We start from the raw sequence: 18744 nt of genomic DNA, 5'->3' as shown, positions 1-18744 counted from the left end.
GATCGTGATTATACAACTCTTTGCACTTGTCAAAACTCATAGAAGTATACAGCCAAGAGTAACTTTTACTGATTGTAAATTATAAATAACTAGATAGATAATAGACTAATCGATAGAAACTACATCAAAGATATGGAAACAGCTTGACACGGTAATATGCATTGTGTATTTGTTTTTCATGTCATACACATCTATGATAGCAAAATATTCATTGATATATTTGCACTGATACATCTAAGAAGGTTAGCATTTCTTTCTACAACAATTTAGTTCAAAACACATGATTGAGCATCACCCATATTCAGTAGTTTCCTGCCTAGTGAAGGAGACCGGCAGGAGATTACAGTATTGACGGTGTAGATGGGCTTCAACAGGAACCACTTTTGAGCTGTTGTGAAAATAAATCAGATTTGTGTAATTTTCTCAAAATAAAAAATGACTTCAAAGCATCCATCTGAGAAAATAAGAACACAAAAAGAGGAAGGCAGAGAAGGATGCAAAGCTGTCTGAGCAGCCACAAACCTTAGAAAAATTAAGTACTCAATGTGAAAGGAAAAAATGGGTTTCAGTATATCTATTACCAGGTTAGCCTGGTCATGGGTTACCAACTGAGAAATGTTCCCTAGTACAAACAGATTTCTAAACTTTTACCTAAAGAAAGAAATGCTAGTAAGATCCAGTGGTCCCTAATCTTTGACAGAGGCAGTAACATATAATTCTTAAGAAAGTAGTTTCTAGAGTTAGATAACCTTAGTTTGTGGGTTTTTTTATTTTTATTTTTTAATGTATCTTTATTGATTTCAGAGAGAGGAAAGGAGAGGGAGAGAGAGAAACATCAATGATGAGAGAGTCATTGATGGGCTGCCTCCTGCACGCCCCCGACTGGGGATCAAGCCCGCAACCCGGGCATGTGCCCTGACCAGGAATCGAACCCTGATCGCCTGGATCCTAGGTCGACGCTCAACTGCTGAGCCACGCCCGGCCGGGTGATAACTTAGTTTTAATCTTTGATCTGCTACTAGATTTGTAGTCTTGGCCAAATCACCTAACCTGTAAAATGTGGATATTAAAATCTATATTACAGAGTTGCTGCACGAATTATATAACACAATGACTGCTAAAGTTTATAGTAGTATCTGGAATATGATAAACCCTCAGCCAAAACAATCTTGAAAAAGAAAAAAGTCGGAAGACTCACACATCTGAATTTCAAAACATACTACAAAGCTACAGTAACCAAAACATTGCAGTACTAGCATAAATATAGGCATACAGACCACTGGGATAGAATTGGGAGTCCAGAAATGAACGCTCTGGGTATTTGATCTTTGGCACTGGTGCCAGACCATTCAATGGGGAAAGAAAAATCTCTTCAACAAGTGCTGTTGAGACAACTGGATATCTGTCTGCAAAAAGTGGACACAACCCAATATCTATCAACTGACAGATGAATAAACAAACTGCAAATATATACAATGGAATATTATTCAGCTCCAAAAGGACTGACGTATTGATACATCCTACAACATGGATAAACCTCCAAGGCATTGTGCTAATGTTTTAGAAGCTAGACAGAAAAGATCACATATTGTATTATTCCATTTATGTGAAATATCCACAATAGGTTAACCCATAGAGACAGAAAGCAGATTGGTGGTTGCCAGGGGCTGGAGGGAAGAGAGAGGATGGGAAATCCTCCCTCTGAATAAGTACAGGATTTTATTTTGGAGTGGTGGAAATGTTTTGGAACAAAATAAAGGTAGTAATTGCACAATATTGTGAATAGATTCAATGTCATTGAATTGTTTACTTTAAAATGATTAACTTCATGTTATGTGCATTTCACCTCAATAAATTAAAATTTTGTTAATGATTATGAATTATATCTAGGAAATATTTAACTTTACTGAGAACATTAATGAAGGCTTGAAAAAAATAAAATATATATAAGCCTCAGTGTTAGCTTTTTTTTAATCTAAGGCTTTGCCTAATAAGCCCTGAAGTAGTGTAATTTTAAAAATGAATGGACTGCAGAGCAGAGCACCTGCTCCTCAGACAGTGAGACACATAATGCTTCCTAAGTTCTGTGTTTCTCAAGTTCAGTGTTATAATATACTTTTTAAATTTTATTGGGGGTGACATTGGTTAATAAAATTATATAGATTTTATGTGTACAATCTACAATACACCATCTGTATACTGTATTGTATGTTCACCATCCAAAGTCTCTTTCTGTCACCATTTATCCCCCTTAACATAAAAAAACTCATGCCCTGCCGGGCGTGGCTCAGCAGTTGACATTCGACCCAGGATCCAGGAGATGGGAGTTCGATCCCGGGTCAGGACACATGCGAGAGGCGGCCAATTGATGTTTCTCTCTCTCTCTCCCTCCCTTCCTCTCTCTCTAAAAATCAATGGAGGCATATCCTTGGGTGAGAATTAAAGGGAAAAAAGAAAAGAAAGAGAAAAGCCAGAGACAAAAGAGGGCACACTGTAGGATTCTATTTATATAAAGTTCAAAAACAGCAAATGAATCTGTGCTGTTTGGAGTCAGGAGAGTGGTTCCCCTGGGGAAGCAACGGGGACAGTGACCCAGAGGAGGAATAAGGGGGCTTCTAGGGTCCCGTAGTTCTACGTCATTTTATGAATTCCAGTTACATGATGTATACTTATTTTGTGAGTCACACACCTATAATTTGTGAACTCTTTTATAAGTTATACTTAACAAGAAGTTTTCTTAAAAATTAAACTGACATTTTAAAACCAATTTAGTTTGTGTAAAAATACACATTTTGCAACCACAATACTTTGAAAAATTCTTTGAAAAGTAAAACACTGTACAAATGTCAATATATTGTAGTGTCCCATTTTCAGACAAGACAGATAATACTGAATAATGGTAAGATTCAGAACAATATACTCCAGAAATTGCAGGCTTGAATTCCCTGGTTGCCATCAGCATTGTGTTTTTCTTAATGCCTGAAATGACATCTAAACAAGGGGAAGCTGCTTCAGGCAGAATGGTATAAAGGGGATTTTAAAAACCTTAATGAGATCAGGTAATTGCTTGGTGAAGCTAAAAATGGTGCCTTCAATTAACTAATCAACAGCTTCATACATCATCGTAGCCATCTCACTCCCATCCACCTACATACCATCAAGTCGACATATGGGAGGCGAGTGTCTAAGAAACCACTTCCTCTGGACCTCTGAACCTGCACTCAGGAGCCATTTTTTAAACATTTATCGAATGAGTCTGTTCTAACTTACAATTAATGGAAAGTCTGTAGTAATGCAGGTTCCACAAGCCACTAAGGAAAGCTAAAACTCTGAACCAGGGTGTGAAGCAAACACATTTCATGCTCCACCTACATTTGTTTCTTTGCCACTCATGAAATACTTCCAGAAATCATTGAAAAATAATTGGATTTCCTGCTTCCATTTGCTAAGTGGATGATGCTAATAAAAATAGTAATAATAACAGGCTACCCTAAACAGTGTCATTTTTTTCAGTAGACTAGGTATATTTTAAAGAAAACTCTTGACTGAAATTGAGAAGTGTGAATTGGAAATGGAATGAAATTGCCAAATCTGGAGGGAAAGGCGGCCAATATAAACCCACAGAAGCACTTCCTCTTAAAATTCATGTTGGTAAAAAGGGGGGGAGGAACACCTTCTTTTAGTGCCTGCAGGTGTAAGTAGAACTAACCTGCCCTCCCGGCACCTATGCACCGCCCAGCAAAGACTCTCCGCCCGGACTTTGCAACCCCTACTGTGCTTTCTGCTGTGCTCCTAGAGCCACCCAGGGAAGCTGTGTTTCCAGTGGCCACGAAATAGGAACCAGAATGACAGTGCGAGGCTCGGAGAGGGAGAGAAATGTCTCTCCTCTCTGTTGGGGAGGGCACATGGTTTTCACTTTCATTCTGTAGTACAGTATTTATTAAAGGTTTACTGCATGCCAAGCACAGCGCTAGATGCCAGGAACCGAGAGTAAGCCATTGCGTGGCTGAGCGTTCATAGGCCCCGTGGAACATGCATCGATGGGTCAGACGAAGAAGAAATCTACTAAGCGGTTTATATAATAGAAACACCAAATAACATGGACCAGAGACAGACTTTTTTTTAACACTTTGAAAGATATAAAGCATATTATGTAATGCTCATTTCCCCAGAAAACTGGAAATGGTACCCCAGTCAGTTTATTAGTTTCCTAGGGTAGAATAAAGTGCTACATACACAGAAATTGCATATCCCCTATATTATATTGTAATCCCTTCCAGACTTAAAGCTACACTTGAATTCAGGCAACAACAACAACAAAAAAAGACCAAAAAAATGAACAAAAGCCCTGAACTCTCTTCTTGTAGTTAGAATTTGACCTGGCTTGATACCTTCTCAAGGGTACAGATTAAATCAGGAAGTTCACTTTACAACATTGGTTTAGTAATTGAGGTCTTGGGCTTAACTTCTTGGTGACAGTTCCCTTATCTGGAAAACAGGGCTGATAACAGTATCTACTTCAGAGGATTTTTATGAGAATTACATGATATAAAGTATGTGAAGTATTTATATAATATTTAATATGTAGCAAATGCTCAATATATGTTCATTCATTTATTTAACACATATTTATGGAGCACCTAGTATGTGTCAAGCTAGAGATATATAGCAGTAGACAAAACAGACAAAAATCCCTACCTTCATGGCATTAACATGTCAATGTGGAGAGATCAGTAATAAATAGGTGAAAATATATCCAATTGTAATAAGGGGAATGGGGAAAAGTAAATTGTGGGAGGGGAATAAAGAAGACAGGGGACTGCAATATTAAATAGGATGGCTAGGGAAGGCCAAGCCTGAGGGAAGCGAGGGAGCCAGCCAGGAGGCCAGCCAGGGGAAGAAAATTTCAGAGAGGAGAAACAGCAAACGCACAGGCGAAGAGCTCTGTGTGAATAAAGGGTAAGAACAGCAGTCCCTAACCCTTTCCCCAAATTCTGAAACGCAGAAACCTCTGAAGATGCTAATTATATTTATCCCCTGCCCTCTTTCACCTCCAGGTCTGCGAACCCGAGCAGTCCCCTCCCTGGAACAGCATTCGTTCTGTTTCCTTTCTCCTGAAGAAGCCCCTCCGGAGGCTCTGCAGGGCATGCTGGGCCGCACCTCGCTGCAGCAGCTCTCCGCCAGCTCCGCCGCACTGCAGAGCGACCTACTAAGGGCTTCACCCCAAAGCAGACAAATATTATTACTCTTCTGTTGTTATTGTCACTATTATTGCTTATCCTGCTCCGAAGGGGTGGGGGCTAAACTAAAGAACTGCTCTTGGAAATCTGGGGGCAGTGTATCAGGACTCCAACAACATCTCCCTCAAACTTAGACTTTCCACCTGAAAGCTGAAAGTTTCTATGTATTTGAAGAAAATCTTGGCCCTAATTGGTGTATCTGAAAAGTTAAAATTAGTCATTTTCTATTATTATTTTATTTATTATTTATTGATTGATTTTTAGAGAGAGAGGAAGGGAGAGGAAGAGGGAGAGAGAGAGGAGAGAGAGAAACACCAATGTGAGAGTGAAACATCCAATTGGTAGGTTGTCTCCTGCACACCCTGCATGTGCCCTGACTGGGAATCCAAAGGGCAGCCTTTCCATGCAGGGGCCATGTCTCTCCAACCAACTGAGCCACACTGGCCAGGTCCATTTTTTATTCTTAATGGGTAAGTAACCTAAATTTGGAAGAGGAATCCTAAGATGGGGAGAGAAGGGGAATCAATAAAAAGAAGCAGAGCCGGCCAGGCGTGGCTCAGCAGATGAGCACCAACCTCAGATCAAGGAGATCCCGGTTCAATTCCCAGTCAGGGCATATGCCCGGTTGCAGATGCAATGCCTAGTGGGGGGCGTGCAGGAGGCAGCCAATCAATGACTCTCATCATTGATGTTTTTCTCTCTCCCTCTCCCTCTCCCTTCCTCTCTCTGAAATCAATAAAGATATATTTAAAAAAAAAAAAAAAAAAGGCGGAGAGGTGAGGAAGGATGAAGGGCATAATTCAACTACAAAAGAAAAATATAAACAAGATTCATGGAAACTAACTGGATTGGAATTTCTCCTCCAGAAAGTATCTGTGAATGGGGGGATGGGGTTATCTTTAACCCATTCTTATAGTAGTCTTTAGAAAGTGTTGAGATTTTTTAATATTTAAGAATTTGAATGCTACCAAACTCCCCTTCCAAATTAGGAAAGACTCTAATGGTTAGAAAATAGGCTTAATTTTTTTTAAGTGAGAGGTTGTCTTACTGGCTTTCATCTGGAAAATTGCTTGAAATTGGCAGTGACTTTTTTCTATTTTTTAAGTAGCTACACAGGATAGGGTTCATTTTGTGGTGACCGCCGGATGCTCCAAAGTCAAGATCCTCTACAGACAGGAAATGCCTTTGCCAGCTCCAAGGTCTCCTCCCTACAGCCCTGTCTATTGTCTGCAGAGATTTGTGTACATCTGACTGAGGAGGTTTCCCGCCTGCAACTGCAAATCAAAGAGCTGCCTAAAAAGAAGGGAATCAGTGGGGGCTTTCTAGCTTTTCTGGCTCACACTTGGTGCCTACTGTGTGCCAGATATTGATACTTCCTCTCAGTTGAGCTGCCCAAGGAACTGAGGAACTGAGACTGAGAATTCATGTTTCCCAAAGTACCTAACCGGCAAGGGAGGTGTATTCCAGCCCTGAGGTGAAATTCCTGAAGGAGGGTTCCCCACGGCCCCACCCGCAGGGGTAGCTGCTGTTCTGTAGACCTTGGGCCCAGGTATTTTGGTGAGTGGAAGGAATCTCCAAAATGTTTCTCATCTGAATTCAACTACAATACCAAAAACAAAAACAAAAAATGTATCAAGGACCAAAATTATATTAGCCAAGTACGGAGTCCAGCTGGAATATCATGAAACCCAAAGGAATGAAAAGTAAATGTTAAGATACTGAACTCCTAACCATTTAGAAGCATCCTGATGATGGCTTGGTTTTCTATACTCGGTCTCATGTTGTCAGTAGTAGCATAAATATCATCTCCAATCACAGATTTAAAGGATCATTATTAGATTTTAAAGAAAAATAAAAAAGGTGAGCTTTCGGGTTTGTGTCACCTTCCACAAGGCAGTAAAACTAAAATGGAAATTTTGGTAAGTGCGGTCTGTCCCCAGCAATATGCATTTCCTCCTAAATCCAAATACATTTTCTTGAATCCCTGCCCTCCCCCCCCCAACTAAAATGAATATTCACAGCAAGGAAACCACACACACACAGAGGGCTGTCAGAAGTGTTGAAAGAGAGTAGGTACTTTCACTATCAGAGATGGTTTCCTCTTTTCCCACAAGATGTCTTATCAGCTTTCACCCTGAGAAAACCATAAAAACTGAGAAAAAGAAAACTTATGCAATAGTTCTCTAAATAAAATACTACACAACAGGCTAGTCATCCCTAAAAAACGATGTTGTTTAAAGAGTCAAAGTACATCATCCAACAAAATCAATATCCTATTAAGTTAGAAAGGGTTCTGAATATCAAAGACCAAAGAACTGAATAACTTAAAATATAAGTACATGACCCAGGGGATTAATCACACACTGTCATGGTGAAATTAGGGCAATTCTTCCAATCATTAACGTTCTGCTTACAAAAATGTGCTTCTCTGTTTGTCTTTCTGCTAAATGATAACCGTTTTCAAGTTGAATCTCCTGATAAAATGAGTTAAAAACAAGACAGGAGTTGTGCTGTAAAGGTCATACATGCCGCTTCAACATGAAATCGCCAAAAGACAAACAAATGAAAAATGCCTGGATTGTAGGAAGAATTTGTAAATATTCATTGGCAATCTGCAACGGGGCACTTCAGAGAACAGTTAATGCCAACCTGTGTCCTAAGAACACTGTACTTCCTTCAGTTAACATGCTCTTGATTCTTAAGGACATGTTTACATTCAGAATATGAGCAACTTGAAGAGAGTTAGGAATAGCTTTAAATTGGAAAACTGCCTGATTTCAGGGGTTGTCTACTTTAAAGCAAGATTTCACCCCTCAACTTCTCTAGTGTCCATCAATACATAAACCTGCATTTCCCTGCTTGATAGTCATGATACAGTTATTCTCAAGAATAAATATTAACCAGAGGTTATCTCCAGGAGCGACACACACACACTGATTTCAGGATTGCTTTAATTCAATATTAGGCCCACAAGCCTCCCATTCTCTCAGACTCTGATACAGACAGCCCCATTTTCAAAGGAGACTGATTACGACCTTTGAAACCCTGATGTAACCTGTCAGGCAGGGTCAGGGAGCTTGGAGCCTGCAGCTGATGGGAAAGGAGACCCTCCCACTGCATGTCTCCTTTGGGCTCCGGCATGAGGAGGCACAGAGAACAGGAGAAACTAGAAAGAGCTTGAACTAAGCTAGGAATCTGGGGGCTGGAAGGGGTCATGCAGATCGACTAGACCATGTTCATGCTAGAGAGGGAGAATGGGGCCAAGAGCTAAAACTTCCACTCAGACCTATAAACTTCCAGGCCTATGCACACCTCCCTGCCTAAGAACTCAATACCAACCTAAACTCACAGGCAATGCCAGGCAACGCCAGGCAACGCCAAGAAGGCAGGATAGACAGCCCCCTAAGAGCAATGACTTTTTCACTCTGTCTTCACCTGGGGGCCCACGTCTGTGGAGCCACAGCCCTCGTCAGCCCCCTTCACAGAGCCTCTGCCAGGAGGCACCCAGCTGCACAACATCTGGAGGCCTCCATGGAGGCAGAGGCTAGGGAAAGAGATCCTGGGCTTCTCTGCTCACAGGTCTCTGTCATTTTCCTGGACCATCGGGGACCTGATGGCTCAGCCAGGCAAGCAGGTAGATGCAGAACAGCAACACCTGGGCCCATGGGAAGCCTCAGCCCACCTTCTGTCTGGGCCCCACACCCACCCTCAGCACTTTCATCTCACAGCCCCGCTTTCTTGACCCTGCTCCCTCCCTTCAACCATCAAATTCCACAGATGGGGTGGAGAGTGACGGGGAATTCTGGCCCAGGACGCACAGTGGTTCTCAAAGCTTGGTCCCCCCACCCCACCCCCAGCAACTTTGACACCACCTGAGCCCTTGTTAGGAATGCGAATTCCCTGTCCCACCGCAGCCCGACCCAATCAGGACCGCGGCCGGGGCGGGGCGGGGGCGGCCCAGGAGGGCCCCCGAGCGCCGCGGGGGATTCTCAAGATCCCGGAGGCGTGAGAACCGCGATCTTGGCGCGAACTCCCTCCCGGCCCTCCCGCCAGGGTCCCCATCCCGCTGGGCGGACCCCAACCCCGGCGGGGCCCCGGGGGATGGATGACTCGGTGTTGACTCACGCGGGTCAAGGACAGCGGCCGGCCCCGCGCCCGCGAATCGATGGGACTCGGGCGGCCGCGCGCTTCTGTGGAGCCGCCACCGCCAGGCGAGCGCGGCTCCACCCGCCAGGCGCGGGTCCGCGGGCGGGAGCCGCCCCGCAGCCCCAGACACTCACGCCCAGCACACGGCCAACACCTTGGAAAAAGCCCAAACCCACCTTCCAGGTGCCGACCCGCTCGCCCAGGCCCAGAGCCGCGCCCTCGGGCGCCCGGGGCTACAGGGGACCCAGCGAAACGCACCCCCGGAGGCCCCGGGGCTGGCGGGGGGCGCCCCGCCCCACAGCAGACCCCGAGGCAGGTGGAAGAAGGGGTGTGGGCGCGCTCTAACCAAAGAAGTCTGACGGAGCCAGTCGTCCCACCGACAGGTTTATTTTATAGGCAGGTTACTCGTTTAAAAACACATTTTGGCAATGTTTTTTACAGTGAACAATTTTATATATATATATATATATATACACACACACACATTATAAACACTGTTTGATATAAAACACTGTATCTACAATCTACTTACATTTAATTAACCTGCTCCTTCTTCTAGTTCACTGGGCTTAATTTTAGTCCCCAGTGAGTCAGTTTCTCTCCTTGAATTGGAAAGTACTATCTTTAACACCTTAGAAAAGCAGGTGCTAAGGGATAGTGCAAAACAAGCCTTTAAGATTATCGGCTCTGTCTAACAAAAGGCACACCACACACCCCAGAGACAAGAGCTCTGAGCTGCTTTTGGATTTAAGGCAGCGGGGTAAGGATGTCATGTAAGAGGAAAGAATGTTTCCTTTTGAAGGCTGCCTGAAATGTGGGCCCCTTTCCGAGGCACACCTCTGGATTTAAGGTACCCTTTGGTTTTCCATTAAGTGGGATGAAGATAGAAATTACAGAAAAGTTATTCAAGAAGATCCGTTAAAATCTTTAAAGTCATAACTTAAAATTTTAACCAAAAACTTCAAAATTACTTTTCATAAATAGGAGGGGGGAAAATGGTTTCTTAAAAAGGGGGTAAAGGTAATCAGTGAAAAGTCCCCTTATCGTACAATCTAAAATCAATATACAAACTGTTTAAGTAAAAAATTAAGGTTTAAGTGTGAGTCGGTTATTTAGCCAGTGCACCAAATATTTCAGGTTTCCAGAACACCAGAAAACTGGTTCCCTTTCACATAGAGTTTTCCAGTTGTCTTAGAGATTTTCTGTTGCAAACATCATTCCCAAGTCCAGTTTTCAGAATGTGCCAATGTCAGTGAGCATTAAAATAGCCTTTATCACCCTCAATGTCCACTTCCTGATCGGAATCCTCGGAAATCTCTGATTCAAGGTCTTCCTGGGAGGCAGGGGAAGGTGAACACTGAGAGCTATCCAAAGCACCTTTATTCTGTTCAGTGGGCAGGTCTTGCCTCTGATCACAGGGATGGTCCAAACTTTCCACATCGTCTTTTTTACTGCTTTGAGGGTTTTCCTGAATGAGGAGGGTGAAAATGGAGGGTGGCAGATCATGAAATATGGAAGAAGTGGGACATAAATCAAAGCGTCTTTTCACCCTCTATCATTTTTTAACTTTTAGTTCACCAGTTGCTTTCCACTATGCTCTTTACATATATAATACATACTTTTTCTCACTCTGGAAGAAGTTCTTTTCATATCAGAGAAAGATTATACTCTTGCCAAATAAGAGCAACCAATCACAAATATATCTGTAAATGTATTATGTCAAATGAACACTAATTCCAGCCCAAACCCACGATCTGAAGATTCATAGAAGTTTAGAGGGAAAAAGAAATCAGATCATTGCAGATACACATGATCAGCATTCTTCGAATAGTTAAACCCTGCCGATTAACAGGGCCTTCTAGACATTTTTAAAAATGAATGCTAAATAGTGATTAAAGATAAAAGTTTCCAAATTATTAGACTGACTCCTTTTCATCCACTTTCTGGAGCATATTTATAAACATACATAAATATGTGCAACAGGTTACAAAATCATGGCAAATACATAAATGAAGAACTGGAAGAATGTTGCCAACTGAAAAGGGAAACAACTACAACTTAAAATCTGAAGGAAATTTCTGGAAAATATTCCCATATTACACAGGTATCTCTATTTTAAAAGTCCCTGGTAAACTGCAGTCACACTTCTGACCAGGAACTAAATGAGTTAATAAATATTTAATCCTATGTTTGTCTAAAATGGACATAAACACTATATGGAAATATTATAAGGTGGTGGGTTTTTTTTAAAGCAAGATTACAGAATAGTAGATTCACCAGGCTTGCATGTATGTAATAAATATACGCACAAGGTCAGAAATTGAGAGGGAACCTGAAAATATTTACATCATGTTAGAATAATGAAATTATGGGAATTTTATTTCCTGCTTCAAAATGTTCTTTGTGACACTATCTTGCTTTTAATGAAAAAGTTTTATAATCACTGTATTTAAAAATGCACACTGCTTTCAATTTCCCCACTCGTACTATTGTTTCAAAAATATTTTTACAATAAACTATACATATACAGGCACATGAACAATTCATCAATTTTCAGATTATTTTGGAAAAGACATCCAGATTAGGACATCATAAACAAATCTTTAGCCTTAAGTTAACAGAGCTCCTTTAAAAACTGAATTAGTTTTTACTCTTTATCACATATTGCGTAACAAGGTCATTGGAAGAAAGACTGTTAGAAAGTTTAAGCTACTTCCCAAACAGGCTTGGATAGTCTCTTACATGTTTTTATATTCATTTTAAGAGCTGGCATTAGATGGGAAATAATTTTTAAACTCTTTGATATTTAATTCTTCTAAAAAAACAGTGCAAACAAGACTTAAAGGTGTTTATTTCCTTATATTTACCCTTGAGCTCTGCCTGGTTTTATTATGGCTGTGTAAATAAAAGAAACAATTTTCTCCCAAAGATAACTGCTTAAGTCATTTACTGTCAATTACTTTATCTTTCCTGCGTTAATTAGATAAACAACATATGGGGTTTATAAAACAATTAGCCAGGAGTTTTACTAGCCAGTGTGTGAAAACCCAAGCATAATTGATATAGGAACTGCATTAGGTGCTTTTAGCATTACTGCCACCTGAGCAACTCATCCTGAATTTCAGCAAGACTATTTGCCTTTTTAATCAAGGTGAAGAGGTTAAATAGTCTCTCAAATGACTTTTGCATACAACCTATAACAGGCCTCGCATTGAGATAACCTGATAAAAATATTTATTTCCATAGAAACAGAACCATGTCCCTACCTGTTTTAGTCTTCGCCATTTAGCACGTCGATTCTGAAACCAGGTTTTGACCTACAGGAAAAAGAGAAAAAGCTTGCCACCAGCCCAGAATCCCGAGGGGCCGGTGGGGAGGAGGCAGACTGCGGGCTGCAGAGCAGACCAGCGCATCAGAAGTTGGGCAGCAAGGCTGACAAGCAACAGCGCAGGCTGGCCGCGCATCTCTCCACGGCCCCTCCACCCTGGCCCCAGGAAGCCGGGCGCTCACCTGTCTCTCGCTAAGCTGCAACATCTTGGCCAGGCGCTTCCTCTCAGGCGGGGAGAGGTATTTCTGGGTCTCAAACTTCTTCTCCAACTCGATAGTCTGGTCGTTGGAGAACCTCACCTGGCCGCCTTTCCTTTTATGCAGAGGCCTCTGCAAGAAAGGGCTCCAAAGCAGAGGTTTGCCTGGGGGCAGCAAGAGTGGTGATTAGTGACAGCCCTGGAGCAGCTTGGCCACCCCAGACCTACCTGGCCCTGGGGGTGACAAAGGGGGTAAGGGGACTCAGGAGGACACCCAACCAGACACGGACCAAACATACTGCCACCGATACAGGTACATACCCAGAGACACAGAAACAGCTAAAGTCACACGCATACGCTGCATATAAACAGAGACCGCCTTGCACAATCACAGACGCATACACACAAACTTCACACCCGGAGCTAAATACCAACATCCAAATCTTTTGAACCCCCAAAGAATACCCATCATAGGTTGGGCTTAAAATACCATGACCCTCTTTAACCAGTCCCTCTCCAATTTATCTACAACGCTTTGCACCTGTAGGCCCTTTCCCTTGGTGAACCGCACTTTCCAAATACCGAGGGGTCTGCTGGAGAGAAGCGGCGCCGTGACATTACCCGAGGCGTTGGAGCCGAGGCCGACCGCGGGAGCCTCACCAGGGGCCACGCGCCAGGCTGCGCGGGAAGCCCTCGGCCGCGCGTGGCGCTCCCAATCCCGAGCCCAGGGCGCCGCGGCCTCCTCTGATTTCACACCCGGCCCGCGGGGGCGGCCAGTTAAAGCCACCCCGTGGGCTATGGCAACATTTCCGTCAATGTGTTTCCTGTTGGTCTATCTCGAAAACCCTTTGCTTCCTCCTGCTCGGTCCCAGCAGTAACCCAAGGAAACCCAGGGCGCGCTCGGTGAAACGTTCGCCCCCAAACCCTGCCCGGCCGCGCGACCCCTCCCACCCCCAGCACCAAACCCTCGAGGCCGGAATAAAAAACACAATATAACAACTTTTTTAAAAAGAGCGGTAAAATATAATCCTCCACCCCCATCTCTCTAACAATGAGCCGGTGGAGAACTGAGTTACAGGCCGTACCGCCGTAACATTAGAATGTTAATGAACTAAAATGATACTTGTCTCCGGGGTCTCTACAGAAGCTGCCAATAACAAAGAGTAGATTTAAAACCCTGGTGGCCCGAGGCGAGAAGCCCGGGTTCCTTATTTACTCAGGGGCTTCGGACGCCGGAGGCGCCAGGGGCCCCCCGGCGCGCGGACCGCGGGTGCCCGACGTGCCTCAGGCCGCGCTCCGCGGGGACAGGCCCGCAGAGGCCACGCGCCGGCGCGCCCGCAACGCCGCTCCCGTCCCAAGACGTGCCCCGCAGCCCGCCCCCGTGGGCCTGCGCCTCAACGCTTGGGAAGCTGGCATTGTTTTTTCTGCGTGTTATTTTCGAGATTTTGCTTACGTCAGGCTTCTGACTGGTGCAAAACAGCCTCAAAAAAAAAAAAAAAAAAGGAAGCAACTGGTTATTTTAGCTGCCATAAAGTCACATCCCACACAGAGGAAATGAACAATATCAGAAAAACGGATCCCGGCTATCAGAAGTCGAGTGTTTCCTGAATTTGTCTGTATTGAGGATGTCGATAAAATAATCAGCAGCGCGCACTGCTCCGGGGGAAGGGTCTGCTTCGCGCAGCCAGGAAAACACTTAACAGCTTCTGAAACCAGATTTACTCCTATCGAGAGCTCAAGATTTCCTGTATGAACGGAAAGGGTCAGGCTCTTGCTCTGCACAAGCTTGTTGAACCAGGTCCAGCCCCGTCTCCCCCCGCGCCCGGCGACTACCCCTGCCCCGCGCGCCCCGGCGCTCCCCGCCCGGCCCCTCCAACGAAGGGGACCCCTCCCAAGACGACACGCGCGCCCACAACCGCCTCCGCCCACCAGCCCGGGCGGCCGCGCTCCAGGTCTCGCCCGGGCCGGCGCCCCGACGCCCGCGGGGTTCAGGAAAACCAATCTGAGTCCCGCCGCGGCCGCTCCCGCCGCGCGCCGCCGCCCGCGCCTCCCGGCCCCGCGCGCGCCCGGGCGCCGCGTCTCGGGCGCTTCTGCCACAACTTTCTATTGCCTCCCCCGCCGCCCCCGCCGCCTCCTGGGCGCTGCCACCTGCCGGGTGGCGCCTTCCTCGCGCCGCCGCGGCTCGGCCCCGCCATGACCCCGGCCGCCTTACCCAGGGGGTCGTGGCGGAGCAGGGCGTGCGTGTAGTCGTTCACCGTCCGCGAAAAGGGGTACAGAGGGCCCCCGAAACCGCCGGGTCCGTAGGCGGCGGCCAGCGCGGCGGCGGAGTGGTGCGAGAAGGCGGGGTGGATCGGCGTGGGCTCGTACACCGGGGTCCGGTAGGAGGACACGAGGCTGGTGAAGGAGGAGTTGGGGGACGGCAGCGTGGGGGCGGGGGTGGGCGCGGCGGGCCCGCGGCCCAGGATGTCCTCGATGTAGAACGGCGTCGGGTGCGCGGGCTGCAGCAGCGGCGTGGGAGCGTACAGCGGCACCCCCACGGCGCCCGCCGCCGGCCCGGGGTGCGGGTACTGCATGGCTGCGCTGCGCTCCGGCCCCTCGCAGAGCTGGCGGCCCGCGCCGCGGCGCTACATTTATCCGCGCTGCGCGCTCCCGGCGATAGGCTCCGCTGGCCGCGGGGTGGGGCCGCGCTCTCTGGCCCCTTCCTGCCGCCGGGCCCTGCGGCCAATGGCGCGGAGCCCCGGGAGCCACCTCCCGCCCCCACCCTTGGCCCGCCCCCGCCGGCCGAGCTCCCCGCCCCCGGGGCGCGCGAGCTCCCGGGCCCCGAGGACCCTGCGCCCCGGTGCCCTGGCCTGGGACGCCCTCGAAGAAAGCCCAGGGTCGTGTCCGTCGTGGGAGACGAGAGGAAACAGCTGCGGGGGACGCGGACTCGAGCCGTTTTAGCACAGCCGGGGGGGCATCTCTGTCCAAACTCGGGGGCACTGATCCAGGCCCGAGCCCAGGGTGGCGGCACCGGGCCCCTGGCCAGGGGTAACTGGACTCGGGCCCCGCAGCTGGGGGCCACCGGCAGGGCCGCGCCCTCGCAGGTCTGGAAGTGCCCTCCCTGGGCGGCGCGCTCCCCGGAGCAGCGGCGGCGCCGGCGTCCCCGGAGCTCCTGGCGGGGGTGAGCGCCGCGGGGTCCCGGGGCAGCCCCGAGGAGAGGGATCCCCGGCCCTTAGCTGTGTCCCAGTGAAGTGAGGCTCACTGCACTTCAGGCGCGCCGGACCCTTGGCCGCTGCAGCCCGTTTCATTTTGTGGGCCCCCGGACCCGGCCACTTCCCTGGGGGCGCAGGCAGAGAAGCCCCTTCGGGCAGGAATCAAGGGAAAGCCGGGCGATATGGCTCCAGGTGGAAACTACAGTCTTCTCCGCCCCAGTGGGGGGATGCTCCGTGTCCCCTCTCCCCGGGCGCTGGGGGGTCGCAGCTGCGCGCAGCCCCACTTTTGCGTCTGCACGTGTTTTCTATTGAAGCTGTGATGCTGCCCGGTGTGGCCTCGGCTCTGTGCGGCTCCCCTCGCCTGCGGGGCAAGGGGGCATTTTTCTTGATTGACGCCCTCCTGCGGTCGTCACACCTCGCGGTGAGCGGCTTCGGCTAAGGTCCTCCATTAATCGTAGAAATGAAAAGACTTACCAGCCTTTTCTATTGAGATTTTTTTTTATTTCCATCTTGGAACGATTTCTCCAACTGCAGCCGGACCGCAGCAGGAAGAAGCGTGGACTGGAAGCCAGGCGGACCGAGTTCGAGTTTCACTCCTCACATTTTGGTTGAGTAACTACTCTGCACCAGCAGTGAACAAAACAGATGTAGTTTCCTGTCCTCGCCAAGGCAGGAAACAAATTTTAATACAGTGACTTGTGTATGTGCCATGAAGTAGAAGTATGTAATGATCTGAAACGTTATAACAAGGGGACATCAGCTAATTGGGGAAGGGGGCATGTTAAGGAAGAGAAAGCGGTCCCCAAGGAAGTGATGTTTGAAGACCCAGTAATTATCAAAGAGCCTAGAGAGGGAGGAATAGTCCAAGTCCGTGCAACAGCATGTGAGTGTTACCAATGCACCTGGTCAAGTCACCCTCCCTGAGCTTTTCTCATCTGAAACATTTAAGACTTAGCCTAAAGACTTCTAATCTTTTTGAGGTGGGATCATAGACACCTTTCAGAATCTAAGGACAGACAAGAGCTACAAGTATAGACAAACAGAGTGAACGTGAAATGCAACATTGGAGTTAAAACGTTGGGAGAGGGTATGAATATTTATCTGTGCCTTTGCTCTATTACATAAACTATCTCTGGAAGGATATACAAAAAACTAATAACATTGTCTATGAAGAGAGAGGTGAAGTTGGGAACTGTGCCTTATACTTCATGAATATTTGGAGACTTGAACAATGTGGATGTGTGATGTATTCGTAGTAAAAGTAGGTCCTTGCAAAAGTGGCTGATTCTAAGTCTGGGGCAGGAAAAGTAAAAGATGCGCTGGAGGCATCTCCTGCCAGAAACCACAAAGAGAAAAACAAACCTCCTTGATGGGTCTTCATTGGCCGAACTTGGGGTGATTGATGCATCAAAGTCACATTCTGGATTCTAACACATAGACTATAACAATTCATGGTACCTGAGTATCTTGTGATTCTCAGAGAAAGGGATGGTGGATGGTAAAGCTGGAAGAATGCCAGCTAACAAATGTAGAAAGATTGGAAAAAATCAGAAAAATGTAATTCATTCAAGGAAAAATCGTCCTTGATCACCAAAACCATTGAGTGAGACATTGTTGAGGATGAAGGTTTTCACAAGGTATCACCCCAATTGATTGGCTTCTGGATTAAAAAAGAAAAAATCTACAAAGGCCTTTTGGGAGAAAATAGGCAAAAACTGAACATGAATTGTATGTTAGATGACGTTATTAATATTCACTGTGTTCGTAGTAATATTGATATTGTGGGTAAATGTTTTTATTTTGGGAGGTGACAGCATACTATTTAGGGGTGAAAGATTATGATATCTGCAACTTCTTTTCAAATAGTTCAGTATACACACACACATATGCACACAGAAATGTGTATATAAAGAGGGAAATAATGTTAGAAATGAAAGCACTGTCTCATTTTCTTAAGGTAAAAATTATTTGAATTATTTGTTAAGTCTGCTTACAGGTTCAGGTGGTGTATTGCTCCTGGGAACCACCTGTGGAGGGCTGGCTGGATCATTGGTGCCTCCGCGGTCTGATCTGATGTTGTGCCCACTCCACCGGTCATAATTCTCATCACATGGCCTGATGGAGATTTCAGGCAGGTGCTGGGAGATTATGAAAGTAACGTGCACTTCTGTGCACCAAGGACAGACACAGGATTTGGGGACAAAGATAGGACAGTTATCTGAAGCTCAAAGATGCCTTCAAAAGTTATGTTTGAGTCTGTAATGATTTGGACTTCAGTGGCCTAAGCAGATAACTGTGATGATTATTTTCTCACAAAAATGTTTTCCCCTCATCTTTTTTCCTGCCCCTTCCACCTAGCAAGTAATTGAGATGATCACAATTCATTTAATGCCTTTACTAGTCAGCCTTAATTCTCCATCTTGAAAAATAGTACGGATTTATATTGTTCAGTGCATGACTCAGCCACCAAAAAGATAAAACTCTACAAAGCTAACAAAAATAAATAGGAAATGCCAGGGAAATAATCACTAATTAGGAAAAGGAAGCATCATCCCATTTCCTTTAGTTAGCCGCAGACCCTGTGAGGTGAATGGAGATCTTAAAAGGCATTGGTATAACATTCCAACTCAGCTACATAATCCT

General features: G+C 46.2%; 1 protein-coding gene across 1 annotated transcript; it reads right to left on the bottom strand.

The window, feature by feature from the left end:
* Positions 1-9757: 9757 nt before the first annotated feature.
* On the bottom strand, positions 9758-15483 carry HHEX (hematopoietically expressed homeobox). The gene is made up of 4 exons (XM_087824146.1): positions 15123-15483; positions 12897-13075; positions 12653-12703; positions 9758-10854 (listed from the first exon to the last, which is right to left on the bottom strand). The coding sequence occupies exons 1-4, from the start codon at positions 15481-15483 to the stop codon at positions 10636-10638; spliced, it is 810 nt and encodes a 269-aa protein (XP_087680272.1). The 3' UTR covers positions 9758-10635.
* Positions 15484-18744: the final 3261 nt, after the last annotated feature.

The sequence above is a fragment of the Miniopterus natalensis genome, chromosome 14, assembly GCF_054644295.1.
Source record: "Miniopterus natalensis isolate mMinNat1 chromosome 14, mMinNat1.hap1, whole genome shotgun sequence".
NCBI classification, from domain to species: domain Eukaryota; kingdom Metazoa; phylum Chordata; class Mammalia; order Chiroptera; family Miniopteridae; genus Miniopterus; species Miniopterus natalensis.
Note: the sequence above shows the minus strand (reverse complement) of the source record. Positions and strands in the feature narration are given on the sequence as shown.